The following is a 14,595-nucleotide window of genomic DNA, read 5'->3' as shown; positions in this document are numbered from 1 at the left end:
GCTTTCTGGAGGCAACCACCGGCTGGAGAGGTAAGTTGAGATGCAAGGGGGTGCCTGGACACAATCGTTCTGGCCACCAAAGGCCAAGGGGTGTCCGGTGCAGGGGTGTCTTTAAGAGTCTGGTCTACTTTCTAGCTCCAGTTGCGGGGAACCTGCGGGTAGAGGATGCAGGAGGCTTGAGGCAAGTCGGAGGATCGTCAAATAATAGCTCAGGTTTGCTGGAGGGACTCTTTGGTGTTGGGCCATTTTAACTCTGGTTGTGGGTATCGGATGCAGACTCGCGGTTTTAGACAGTATTTCTTGAGCAAGTCTAGTGCTCAAGAGAGTCTTTACAGGGAAGGCAGGCATGTTCTCCAGATTCTTGGGGGGTTGCTGACAGTGTTTTTGCTACAGCAGGTCGTGACAGGCTGGTAGGGCTGGGACCAGGGCAGTTTGTATCCTTCCTTCAGCACGGCTCTTCAGTCCTTATCTGATGAGGCACGGTTCGGGGTCGCCCCTAAATACTAAATTTAGTGGCGTTTCAGGTCAAAACCAATAGGTCCCTTCCTTGTGTGGATACAACCCTATGATGCCACCTTCCAGTGGGAGGGGGGGCATAAGCCTCTAGTTGGCTGGGTTCCCCATCTTCAAGATGGCGGTGACTGAAATGTGAGGTGAGCCTCGCCTAGTTTACTTGAGGGGTGGAGTTGAAAAGGTGGGCACATCTCTTCTATCTTTAATTTCCCCAAGGCTTCTCCCTCCTTTATAGATGCTGCCCATCCTGGGGGAGGACGCTTGGCACCTCTACCTAGGATGTGCTTTGTTTCAGGACTTCAAGAGCGGGAGACTCAACCAAGGGATCCAGAAACATGTCTGGTGGTGGCAGCTGGCGAGCAGCCACTCAGCCAAGACACTAGTTGGGTCATTTTTCAGGGGGGGGGGGGGCATCTTTAAAAAGCCCTCAGAGTGCATTTTTCATTAAATCCATCATTGGCATCAATGTGTGTTTAGTGAGCGGAGAAGTTTTACACCAAACTTCCCAGAATTCAGTAGAGCGATTATGGTGCTGTGGAGTTCGTAATGACAAACTCTTGAGGACTTTACCGCACTTATGTCTCAGAATGAACATTAACACTGTAGAGGTACATGGCTCATGCACCTGTACCCTCACCACTGGACTGCAACAAAACACACACTGGCATTGCAGGCTGCGTTTTAAGTTAGAGCCCCTATGGGTAGCACAATAAGCACTAAAGGCCCTTAGAGGACTTCCTTGTAAAAAGATACCCTAGGTACCAAGGGCACTGTGACCAGGGAACTTGCATGTGGCCAGAGTTGCCAACTGGGATTTGCACCAGTACAGTTTAGGGAAAGAACAAAGGTCCTGGGTACCTGGTTGTCAGGAACCCAGGGAACACTCAATGTGCACAAACATTAGGCAAAAGGTGGGGGAGGCAACCATGCAAAAAAGGGGCACTTTCCTACAGCCCATACCTGTGGTATAGTGAGCCTTGCCGTAGGACTGTAAGGCCTGCTTGAGGGGTGACTGGCCTATGCCACAGTCCGTGTTTTGGTGGGCATGGCACACAGGCATGTGTGCCATGTCAACTTGTAGTTTTAGGGTCTCCCCTCGCACACAGAGTGCACTGGCAGTGTGTATGGGTCAGGGGAGGAGTCTGAGGGTGGCCTATTGAATGCTTCTGCCCTTATACTCTCTGGCTAGGCTACGAGGCCCTAGGTACTCCGGTACCTTTTACATGGGACTTCTACATAGGCAGAGGAGTGACAATGTGGGAGCAAAGGTACAGTTTTGGGGAACGAGCACAGTCCCTGTGTACCTGATTAGCAGGAACCCAGGGCACACTTCAAGGAGCATCAAACATCAGGAAAAAAGTGGGGGCAAACATGCAAAAAGTGGCACTTTTCTACAAGTTTCATCTACTTTTAGCCTCTATTCAGAGCCAAAGTCTAGTGGATCCCCAGAAGCTTGACAAACTATACCGAAGTAATGTACTGTGTACACAGCTTCCTACAGATCACCTTTGCCATGAATTGCGGGTCAGTGTGCATGTCAATTTGGTCTTTGTAAACTTTAAAATAGCAAGGCGAGTGCTTGTAATTCACTAACTCTGCGCAGTGATATGGCCACTAAAGTGGCAGGCTTTAGTGTGAGCATCTAATGTAGCCTCGTGTAACGGTTCAAATGATGCCTTCATCTTGTGTTAGCACAATATTTAGATTCCATGTTGGTATCTTTTTTGGCGGTGCAATTCTTTGGTCCTTCTAGGAACCCCTTAATGACTGGTGACGAGAAGAATCTTCAACATGACCTTGTGTACCCCGCTATTAAGGTTTTATCTTTAGTGATATTTTTTAATAATCCATCCTTAAGGCACCGTAGTGAGCATGGTTTCCATTTAGCTAAAATTCTTGAAACCGGTCTTCTTGCTTCTCTTAAGATACCCAATTTTATTTTCAGGTAACTTTTGGTGTCCAAATTTTAAGCTGCTTGGTAATTTGTACATTTTCCCCAGAGCTAGTTCTACAAGTTCTGAGTACCAGGTTAGTCTCTCACCCATATGGTGCACTTCGTATCAGTCATGCTGCGGATTTTGCATTTGTTGATCACCTTGTGAAGTAGTGGTATAGGGAGGGGGTTTGGAGAGTACACAAATCTGCCTAACTAATCAATCCACAGTGCATTCCCAATTGAATGTTGGCAATATTGTCTGGAGACGAAGCATTAACATTTTGCGTTCCAATGTTTTGCACACAGATCTCTGGTGTTTCCCATTTCTGAAGCAAGTTCATGAGTACTGATTTGATTTAGTTTAGTAAGAAAACAGGTTTGTTGCAGTAACCCCCCAGTCAAGATTTTCTGATGCACCTTCAGGGCCAGTATTCTTTCCGTAAACGACTCCTTGCTTCCACAATTGGCTCAACTCCGGCCTACCTGTAAGTCCCTTGTAATGGTTAATTATGGTATCATGGGCATGCTAGCATGGGAAAATATTCAAGGAAAAACTCGTCCAACCTTTGTAGCGAGCTACGGATCCATGTACAAAGACGCGGAAAGAAAGGAACCTGAACAGACTGCGCTTATATGCAGCTCAATCACCAACTCTGGGGTGCCATGAAGTGAACGTGGAGCAGTACGTTGACACCTACCAGTGGAAGAGGGATATGCTGTGGAAATCCTAGATCCAGTCTGAAGTTTAGGGATATTCACAAGATGAGAAATCTACAGTTAGAATTATCTATCAGAAATGCCAGGTATAAATAGCAAACAGACTCACCATGTGCTTTAGAACAAAACAAAAAAAATGAATACCATGACCTTTGTGGAGCCATTTAACTCCCTTAAAGGTTCTTTGAGTCCAGTATGATTCAAATTATTACAGTATCCTAAAAGACAATTAGGGTAACAATTTAAAAATAAAACAAAATACCAATTAAAGTACAATAAAAAAAACTTTTGGCCAGTACTTAACTTTCTTATTTCTAAAGTGTATTACGAAATTTAGAATTTTCAGTTTAAAGATTAACAAAGGCAATGTCTCAAAGATAGAAATGAAAACCGTTTTACCTGCATGAAATTGTCACTAGTGGCTATTCCTTCCTGTCGTAATACACCAATTAAAGAACTAGCTTTCTCTTTATCCTCATCGGATCGGTCCAGTGAATGAAGGATTATTTGACTCAACATGTCTGGAATGAAGTGTTTCGGAGCTCTCATTTCCTTTACACTGTTGAGAACATCATTTGCATTCTCATTTTTTAAGAATGCAGTCACAATAGCATCCTAAAAACATTAAATTAAAAAAAATATAAGTAATTTAAAAACTGAAGGAAACAAAGATGAGCTGAGAAAGCACTTGTATACATACAACTTACAGTCATTTTGACTAGCTCTTCCTTTGATGGGGGAGGTTTTTTGATGCTCTTTGCAGGTTTCTCCTGAATAGGTGGGGGGTTGGTTTTGAGACCAAGCTGAGGAGTCTAAGAAAAGAATTTCATTATAATATTTCACAAATCCAAACCAGTCAAAAATGAATTCTCCAATACTAGATTATGGCTCAAGTTTCTAAACTTCAATTTAGAATGGCTCCGTATTTACTCTTTAAATGATCAATACATTAAAGATTCTTACCTGCCCCAAAGGTGGAGTCTGTGTGCGTGGTGGCTGTGCACTTGGTGGAATCATGGTCAGCTGGGGTTTTGGCACTTGGTTTTTACTTATCAGGAAAGACTGTGCAGGTCGCAGGCTTATCTGTAACCAAGAAAAGTTTAGAAATAGTTTATGGACATCCAGGCACTGAAGACTACTCTACCCATCAGCAACTAAATTTAACCCGGGAACACTAGGATTTAGGTACGAAATTCCCTTTGGGTAAAGCTATGACCAAATTAGTCTGGATAAAGCGGTTTAACAAACTTTCTTCCAGACTGAGGCAAAGAACAAGTATTAGTGTTGCAGGCAACAGATCAAAATCAGGTGTTTTGTTGGAGGGTTTCCGGGGTGGGGGAGATTGGAGCATTTAGCTTTTTGATGCATGCAGAAAAATCATATCAGGAGTAAAACCTGAAACCAGTTTGGTGGATTGCCAGGTTTTTTTTTATATTAAGAGATTTTACTATTGGCGGGGAGGAGGGCAGACATTTAGTCAGCCCTGTGCACCATGCTCAGAGAAAGACTACTTGCACTATTCACAGATCACACAAGGTACTCAGATTAAAGAGGGGCTGGGATGACTAGATATACCATCATAAAGGAAAACTAGTAGGAATACTCTGGTATAGGTTAAAAAGCTTGGGGCCTCAAATATGCTCTACCATATCTGCCAGCCTCATGTGAAGTCAAGAGTACAGCAGAGGCGCCAGGCAAGTGGGGAAGGAGCTTTTATTTTTTCTTGCCCACTCAATAGACATGCCGAGCTAACAGTGCAGCAAAAATGCATGCCATACCTCCATTGAATCCCAAATCTGTAGAGCCCACCAGGGCAATGTAGGGTAGCTGCACCTCCCACCCTCCCCAAAATGTAATAAAAAAATTAAAAAACGACATGTCAGGGCAGCACCACTACAATTTGTAGGCTCTTGTAGCAGATTTTCTGATCCATAGTATGACCTCCCAGGTCAGACTAGTCTAGGTACTCCGTCTGAAGACCCCTACATTTAGGATAGCTTTCCAGAGGGGGGAAAACATCTGTATTCTCATTGCTGAAGTGCTCCTGCCCTGTGCGTCACTTTGCTGAAGCACAGTAAGATTGGTCAGAGATTAAACAAATCAGGACTGCTGCCTTCACTCCATCCACAAGGTTGGCAGGATTTGTGGAAGGGGCCTTAAGCAAAGTCCTGGCAGACTGCCATTTCCACACTGAACAATGAACCTCGCACACAGCAGTAATCTCCTCTGGGGAAAGCAAAAGAACCCTAGTTCAAATTTTCACTACCACCATATGGGCCGAGTGGACAGTATTAACCCTCTATTAGAACGTGTGCTCAATGATGGCCGATCCGAATTACTATAATAAAGTGACAATAAGTCAGTAGCAAATTAAAGTACCTCATCCGCATTTAGCTGTCCCTTCTTGATAAAACGAGGTGGCATATCCTTTGACTGTCCTTGCTGGGATAAAAGCCCCTGATTTTGGAATAGCTGGCTTTGCCCCTGTTTGAAAAGTATCAAATTACACAAAATGAAATTTTAATTTAAGCTTCTGGTTTCGTTCACAGGTCAGGTCATAACTTAATGATTATTCAGCATGGCTTACATGGTTCGCACTAACATAGTTTACCTGTCTGTAGTTCTGCAGCTTGAAGACTGTGGATGATGTGCATTATTCTGTCATCTAGTGGTTGGATCCGGAATTTATTATTTTCTTTTTTATTTTTCTTTGTGTCCCAGGGGGGGCGTCGACATACCACCATTTGGTGTACTTCGTGACATTGAAGTGCATCTGCGGATTCTTTTTTCTGGTCTTGTTCTTATTTCCTCATATTTTCTTAAGTCTTGTTTATTTTTAATTTCTTTCTTCCGGTCATCATCTTGGCGGAGGAGGATGGGTTCGCTAGTGAATCCAGAAAGTCTTCAGGCTGCGAAACTACACAGTCATGTAAGAAACGAAGTTTTGCAGCGTGAATCTTTCTGGATTCACTATTCTGTGCATAACTTCGTAGCGGTTGGTGGAAGAGGAGCACTGGTTACTGAATATGTGTTGCAAGACCTTCTGTCCCACTTGAGCGTCTTTGTTCATTTGGATATCCACACAGTAGTGCTTAGTGAACTACCTTGGGTAATGATTTATCTGGGAGAGACTATTCTAGCCGCAGATTCCTTCGAGTAGTATTATCCCCAGGCATCAGACTGGATCAGGAAACTTTTTTGCCACAGTAAACCTGCGTGCCGGGGGGAAGGGGGCGGCGTGAAATCAGGTGACTTCGCCCAGGCGGCGTTGGCGTACGTGACATTACCGAGGTCACATAAGACCAGCTCCGGCGCGCCTATGTCAGTTTTCTTCTGAGCTCTTTCCCAAACCACAACCCAGAACCACCAGATAAACTATGGGAGCATGGCAACAGTGTACGAAGAGCAGAAAATTTGGAAAGAAACCGTGACTAACACCACAAGAGTAGTGACAACACCGCAGCATCTAAAGGCAGGGAAAGAGCAAGCAGAGCCCTGCGCCGCCACCCTACCAGCATAAGACAGCCTCCCACCCTGTGCCCCAGAGACATGGAAGATGCGTAGAAGTCATGGCACACAAAGTAAACTACCACCCTCAATCTGAGCAAGGAAGGGGACCAGTTCCAAGACAGACAGGGACAACAACCTCCAAGCCACCCCAATGTAGAGGGCAACACCCCCAAGGGACAAGGGCAAAACATGGCCACGTGACCCATATCGGAGGATAGCTAGGAAGGAAAGAAGGGAGGGGAGAGAAGGACAGGTATAGAAGCAAGCGCCCCTAAACCCGGAAGAGCCAGAGTAGAAGGGCACCAAGGCACCGGAGAACCGGAACCCCATCCTCTAAAGAACCAAGGATGAATGAACCGCCCCAGACGGAGCCACCTGTCCAAAACAGGGAAGGCATTCACAGGAGACACCGCCTCCTTACCAGGAGGCGAGTACCGAAGTCCAACCCAAGGGTCCTCGCAGAACAGGAGAGGAAGGGTGGGCCTAGAAGCAATCTGCAGCTAGAATCGTCTCTATCAGATACATCATTACCGAAGGTAAGTAACTCGTACACCTGATCGAGACTACTGCGCTAAGGAATCTGCAGCTAGAAGGATATACTAGCAATACCCCCTGGGAAGGAGGGTCTGTGAAAGGAACCCGCCAGCCAATATAGACCAGGGGCCCCACAGGGGACCAGAGCTGTGGGCCCGCAGGGCAGCGCTGGTCTAGGCAAAAAAGTTGCACCCCCAAGAATCCAGCCAGCGGGACACACTCCGGGTCACGCAGCGCTGGTAGCTGCTGGTGCAGAAGATGCTGAGGCACCGGGTCCCCTGAGGCAGGACGCCTCCAAGCTCCCGTCCAAGAAGAAAGGAGGGAACCTTCAAAGGGAAGTAAGACCTCCCTCCCACCAGAGCCCTGGTGGAGGACCTTAAAGAGGTGGTGCACTGGAAGGTGAACTACCATCTCACCCATGCGCAGGACACCCACAGCCGTGGACACCACGTGAGTGAAGGAGGCACCTGCCTCCATAGGGCCCTGCGGCGGAGAAAGCTTCTCCGGGAGCGACGGCTGCAAACTAAGGTGGCCGTCCCCAAGGCCAAGCGGGACAGGCAGAGGACAGACCTGGAAGCCAGAGGGAGCAGAAGAATGAGGGACTTGCTGCTCTTTAATCAAACACCTTGGTCTCAGGAAGGGCGGGGAAAGGACACCACACGTCGGCCAGTCTCCGGAGAGGAAGACCCCAAAATACATTCTGCCTCCGGGGAAGAGGGAGCGTCCGAAGACGAATCGGCAGTACGATCCCTGCGCGATCTGTAGAGTCAGCCGCCTGAGGCAAAACACCGGAACCATCTGGCATCACTGGACAAGAGTCCACTAAGTCATCCAGCACCATAGACCTGAGTGGAGCTGGAGGCGACCCGCAGGACGACGCCCACCCGACGACGCCGACCCGACCCCCTCCAAGGTAGAGACCTGCGTGGGGAAAAGACACAGCCCAGGGGAATGACATGAAGCCCTCCACGAGCCGTGGCCCAGAAGGAGGCGGAGATCGCTCAGCAATCCATGTGGTAGCGCCAGAGAAGATTCAGCTACCGACTCTCCCTCAGAGGCAGCCGCCTGCGGGAAGGAACGAGGGGGGCTCGGAGAGGGACGAGGGGTCCTCATCCGGCCTCAACCCGAAGCGGGACGAGGAGGAGCCGCCGACCCCTGTGGCTCCACACAGGCCAGCTGCTGCCAGCGCCGTAGCGGTATCACCTCGGCCTTAGACAGGACCACCATGTCAAAGGACAGAGAGGGGCTAAGAGATGTGACCCGAGCCCCGGCGACCTCCTGCAACGCCACAGGGACTCCTGCAGGAGGGTCGCAGTGGCGTGAAGGAGGTGCCCCAGAGAAGCTGCAACCAAACATCACCACATCCTCCAAGTCTGGATCCGAACCAGTCTGCGCCAGAGCAGGCACGGACGACCCCGCGCAAGGCAGGGGATCTGCCAACAGCCCAGAAGGAGGAGGAGACGCCACAAGGCGTGCAGAGCCGCCGCGTATGTCTATTTGGACTCTCAACGCCCCAACACTGGGAAACTGGTTAGACGGCACGCGGGCTGCATCACCTACGGAGAATCCACGCCCCTGGCAGGCCGGAAACCAGCCCCTGGGGACAAACTGCGACACTTATCCATCAAAGAGCAACGCTCACGCGACAACGAAGATGGAGGGCAACGACCACAGCCGTATCTGAAGCAGTCTGCCCGAAGTAGACCGCGGGGAGGACGCCGACCTGCATAGACAAGTTTAATCCGGCGATCCCGCAGCGACTTCGGCTTCAACTGTCGACACTCTGGGGGAGAATCGCTGCGCCGCTGATTGTCTAAACACCACATACAAATGAGGTGAGGGTCGGTAGCCGAGATAAGATGCCTACAAAAAGAGCACGTTTTTAAGCCTGATGGCATTCGCACACTGTTCCACCAAAAAGAAATGGGGGGAAAAAGGGGGTCCCCCAAACAGGCCCACATCCGCACTGCACGCGGAAAAGGAAAAAACTGACGTAGGTCCGCCAGGGCCTTGCTGACGCCACGTACACGGACACCTGGGCGGAGTCACGTGATGTCACCCCGCCCCACGCAGGGTTGCTGGGGCACGAAAAGTTTCCAGATCCAGTCTCACGCCTGGGGATAATTCTACCCAAAGGAATCTGCGGCTAGTAGTCTATCAGATTTGGTGTGTTGGCCAGAAACGCAATTGTGGCTCCTTTCTTCCTGTTGAGTGAGCATGAGCTGCTTCTTGTAACAGTTGCCTTGCTTGTTTGTATCAGTTATTTGTTTGTGCAATCCACCGTGCAATGGTATTTTTGGTAACTGGCCGTCCCAAAAAGACTGCTTGCGAAGGAAACAGTTGGTCTTCTGCACTCTTTGTGCTTGTGGTTTTTTGGAAAAAACTAGGTATTTGGATTGTTTGGTTGATGTGGAAGAGAGTCACCACCTTTGGCATGAAGTGTGGTTCTGTTCATTACAATTCGATCACTGTGTAGCTGCAGGTAAGGCTTTGAGTGTTAGCGTCTAACTTAGTTACTCTTCATAGTGATGTGTTAGCCACTAAGGTAGTCTTTAGCGTGAGCATGTGCAGTGTAGCCTTGTTAATCTGTTCAAATGGTGCCTTAATCCATCGAGTCAGCACTAGGTTGAGGTTCCGTGCTGGCATTCTGTTTGGAGGTGCAATTCTCTGTGCTCCTTCTAGAAATCTTTACACTACTTGGGCCGATTCGTGTACCCTCGGGGCTGTATAGCTTAGTTTACTCTGTAGTAGATGCGGTAAGTATTTTAGTACTGTTGACTCCCTTGTGATTTTCCTTTGCAGTTTCTCTCTAATGCACAATTCTGAGAATTGTTTCCATTTTGCTATGTAGCATTTCCTTGCAGTAGGGCTTCTTGCCTCCCTGAGCACTGCCATTGTGCTAGTCGGTAGTTTGAGGTGTGCAAACTCTAGGTCCTCAGGAGCCATGCCGCCAGGCTGAAGCTCCGACTATGGGTGCAGCACCCTTCCGTTCTGCATGGTTAATAAGTTTCCGTTCTGGGAATCTGTGCGCTGGTTCCTGCGCCATCTCCACTATTTGTGGGAACCAGAACTGTCTGGGCCACTGAGGTGCTATTGGTGTCAGTGACATGTTGCTGATCCTGCATTTGCTGAGTACTCTATCGGTGGTATCGGGGGGAAAAGCGTATGCAAATGTCTTTGACCAACTTATCCATAGCGCACTCCCTTCTGACCGATAGTCAGGTTGTCTGGATGCAAAGTGTTGAGCTTGTTCATGTGCATTTTGGTGGGTTGCAAATAGGTCTATTTGCAGTGTACCCACCTTCCAGAATACTTTCTGCAATTGCTGTTGGTTGATCTCCCATTCGTGGGATGCGGACGTCTGCCTGCTGAGTCTGTCTGCTTCCACATTGTCCTTCCCTGGGAGATGTATTGCTAAGTCTATCCTTAGTGGAATGGCCTATGTCCATATCTCTTGCGCTAGACCTGCTAGTGCGGACTGCATTTCTCCTGGTTTGTTGATGTAGAACATGGTTGTGGTGTTGTCTGTTTGGATCAACACCCTTTTTCAGAACAGCTCCTTCTGAAAGGCTTTAAAGGCTAGGAACACTGTCTTCAGTTCCAGGTAATGGATATGCTTGACCGCATCTTGTTGCGACCATAGGCCCCTCACCTTGAGCTTGTTCATGTGCATGCCCCAACCGAGCTGGGAGGTGTCCGTTGTGATGGTCACTGTGGAGTTGGTTGTGCGAATGGCTTCCCCTGGGATAGGTTCTTTGTTCCACCACGCTATTTCCCGATGCAGTGTGTGTGACAACCACTAGGTCGTCCTAACTCCCAGTTACCTGGGACATTGCTGCTGTATCCATTACTGGAATTGTTGCATGTAGAGTCTAGTATTTCGGACTAGGTGAATGCAGGACGCCATCATTCCCATCAGCTTGCTCAACATCCTCACTGTCAGAACTTGCCCCGTCTGGTAATGAATTGTTTCCGTCAGTATCTCCAATGTTCTCTTCCTGCTGGGGAACACTTTGGCCTGTATAGTGTTTATCTCTGCCCCTAAGAATATATTGATTTGCGCTGGTTCTGTTGAAGATTTTTCCCAATGGATCGAGAAACCCAGTAGTGTCAGCGTTCGGATCACCTGCTGGATGTGTTTGCATTGGCTTTATGAACTTGCATTTACAAGCCAGTCCTAGAGATAGGGGTATACATGTATTCCTTGCAATCGTACGCATGCTGCACACTTAGTGCAATTTCAGGCTGAATGACAGTACTGTGGTCTGGTAGTGGCTTTGGTGGATCACAAACCTTAGTAGGCGTTTGTGGTTGATGGGGATGTGTTAAGAATGCATCCTTTAACTAAATCTATAGTGGTCATGCAATCCTTTTTGTAATTGTGGTATTACCTCTTGTAGGTAAGTCATCTTGAATCTGAGTTTATGAATTAGTTCAGGAACCTTAGATCTAGGTTAGGTCTTAGTGTTTCGTCCACCGTTGGCACCAGGAAGTAAGTTGAGTAAACCCTTTTTCCTTTGGTTCTGTGGCACCACCTCAATTGCCTCCTTGCGGAGCACTTCTTAAGCCTCTAGTCACGAAAACTCCTTTGCAGAGTATTCCTTTCTTCTTGGTTTTCTGTTCGGATGTAGTTTCTCTAGCTATACAGTATCCTTATTGTCTGATGTGACCATCCTCCATTCCTGGATGAAGTCCTTTTTCTGCCCCCTACTGGTGTGTGTTCGAGGTACTGTTTGGCGTTGAACGTTCGGTTGCAGATTAGGTCTCTGCAAACCCAGGTGTTCGTATGGTGGGGGTCTGTTTTCTGGTGAAGTCACTTGGATGAAGGCTGTTGGCCTCCTCTTAGTCTTGGTCCTCGGCCGTTTGCGCGCCCTCAAAATGACTGCCAGTTCGGCTGCAGCTGCCCTTGGTTGTTCACTTGGCAGCCTTGCTGGAACGTCTGGTGCAATGTTGTAGGCACGATGCGTTCCCTACCACCTGGCCTTCTTGTGGGTGTACCCCCTTCTCATTCCTCTCAACTGCAACGCTCCCATGGACTTTGCGGTCTCGTTCTTATTGAACTGCGTTAACTGGTCCTCAACTGGTGCGCCAAAAAGTTGCTCTCCGTTAAAAGGTGTATTCAGGATGTTGCTTTGCACCTCTGGCTTGACCCCAGAAATTGAGCCAAGCGTGTTCTCTCAGTCACTCCTAGCATCATCAGTCTGCTAGATGTTTCTGCAGCATCCAATGCAGATTTTAGGCAAGTGTTAACCATGCTTTTGCCCTCTTCTACCAGGTGAGCTGCTCTTGGTTGGTGATGGTCTGGTAGATGCTTTAGGAGTTGCCCCACTTCTTCCCAGTGTTGGTATGCGTGCCTGTTAATCAGGGCGTTCTAGTTTGCGATGCACCAATGGATTGCTGCATTTCTCTCCATTTTTCTTTGTGAGATCCATCCTCCTACTCCTTGTCGGGAGGTGGTCCGGCATTAGTGGGCACATTGGCCCTCTTCCTAGCCGTTGCTGCCATTATGGAGTCTGCTGGTAATGACCCTTGGATGTATGCAGGGTCTTTAGATGAAGGATTATTCTTCATCTCTGTTCTTGGAGTCCCAGCCTTGCATACTGTTGGCTCCTTACAGGCCTCTCTTCCTTGATCCAGCACACTAAGGAGCATGGGCAGGAATTGGCTCCTAGTTTGATGAGGCAGTAGAATTTCCAGGAGAAAACATGCCTTGGGCTTCCCTTCCATTTTCACTCCATACGCCTGTGAAGCCTTTTGAACAACCATATTGTAGATCCATATGTCGTCTGGCAGCGACGGCCTAGAAGGGTAAGTGTCTAACCCTTCTGGGGTCAGAGATCTTGCCATTCCAAGTCTTGTGCCTCGGACGACAGAGTCCCGGTAGGATTGCTAATTTTGGTCGCCCTCGAAATAGACTTAGTCCTCCTGTTCCTCGACTGGTTCGGATGTTTTCAGCGTCCTAGTCCCTTTTGACTTCGAGAGCAGGATGGCGTATTGGCTCATCTTCTCGAAGTCCCTTTTCCGCTGCAGGATGCTCGCCATTTCGGCCTCGAGCCTCCTGTTCCTCTCCATCTCTGTTTCAAGGGTTGGAGCACCTCTGAGGCAGTAGACTTCTATGTAGGCCCTTCTTTTCTCGGCGCAGAGGTGTCCTTCGAGGGCAACCTTTGACGAACTTGGTTTTTCGAGGGCTTTCGCTGATTGGGAGTCCTTTTCGAAGGATCTACTCTGCTGACTATCCTTGGTTGCTGTTGCCTGCGTAGTGTTTCGGCAGCAATGCTCCCTTTGAGGACTTCGCTAAGAGTGTCGCTCTGGGTTTTAGCTTCACCCTTTAGAGTGTCGCTCAAGTGTTTAGGGTTCAATGACTCCCTTACCTCCTGCAAAGTCTTGTATGGACCTAGACTACAGTGGAGTCCTCCAGTGATGTTGTCCTCCTCGCCCAAGTCACAGAGCGATAGAGGTGACCCCTGCATTTTGTGGTTCGCCCTTCTCTGCCTCTCCCTTACTCCAAGGGTCTTGGGTGTGAATGCCAAGCACGTGTTGCAGTCTTTGCTGCTGTGGTTTAGCAGCAGGCATAGGTTGCAGACTGGATGCTGGTCCTGGGCGTATTTGGGGTGGCAATTTGTGCAAAACTCGAACTGTGTTTTGTTCATCCCAATGCTCAGGGAGCCCCATGTGAATCTTGGTTGAAAACCTCCCTTGTCGTTCCGGTTACCTGTCCTGTAGTCCGGGGTCGCTGAAAATTTGATTTGTCGAATTTATGATTTTCCTTGATTCCTCGTCCAAAACTCGAACTAGTCGGCAACAATCTAGACCCAATGGCAGAAAAAAAGAATCTGAAGATGGCGACCAAAGGTAGGAGCTTCCTGAGGAAGCGTGTCGACGTCACAAAGGACACCAAATGGTGGTATGTAGACGCCCACATGGGACACAAAAACAAAAACAAAAAAACGACTATTACGGACACAACCACTAGATGGCGGAATAATGCACAGCATAGTGAATCCAGAAGGACTCACGCTGCAAAATTACAATATATTAAGGCTCCTAGGACAGGATACAATTACACTGTAATGATCAGCAAGCACCGATTTAATCAGTCATATGGTTTAGTGTTTTACAATTCAAACAACAAAAGTATGCATACATTAAGCGTATTAAGAAACTAACCTAGATAACACTTAATTTACCTGATTTTTCATAAAAGACTTCAGTCCCATTTCTCCAAACTGAGATTGAGCAGGAGGAATATGCCCTCCGTGGCCATTGAAAAGTTGACTTGAACGATGACGTCCCATAGTGGGTGAAAATCTATCTTGAATAACCCCTGGACCAGTACCAATTCCACTACCTAGAATTGTATGAAAGGTAAAAAAAAATGAGAAAGT

At 48.0% G+C, this 14,595-nt stretch overlaps 1 protein-coding gene across 2 annotated transcripts in view; it reads right to left on the bottom strand.

Moving 5' to 3' along the window:
• The window catches only part of EIF4G2 (eukaryotic translation initiation factor 4 gamma 2), a 141,246-nt gene that overhangs the window by 48,395 nt on the left and 78,256 nt on the right, over nt 1-14,595 (bottom strand). For both annotated transcript variants that reach the window (XM_086955950.1, XM_086955951.1), the window contains 5 exons: nt 14,398-14,558; nt 5,546-5,650; nt 4,130-4,249; nt 3,874-3,978; nt 3,566-3,781 (listed from right to left, as the gene is read on the bottom strand). In XM_086955950.1, the coding sequence (XP_086812076.1) occupies nt 3,566-3,781; nt 3,874-3,978; nt 4,130-4,249; nt 5,546-5,650; nt 14,398-14,558 (707 nt within the window). The remainder of the gene's footprint in view (nt 1-3,565; nt 3,782-3,873; nt 3,979-4,129; nt 4,250-5,545; nt 5,651-14,397; nt 14,559-14,595) is intronic.

This window comes from Lissotriton vulgaris, chromosome 2_1 (assembly GCF_964263255.1).
Source record: "Lissotriton vulgaris chromosome 2_1, aLisVul1.2, whole genome shotgun sequence".
Lineage (NCBI taxonomy): Eukaryota > Metazoa > Chordata > Amphibia > Caudata > Salamandridae > Lissotriton > Lissotriton vulgaris.
Note: the sequence above shows the minus strand (reverse complement) of the source record. Positions and strands in the feature narration are given on the sequence as shown.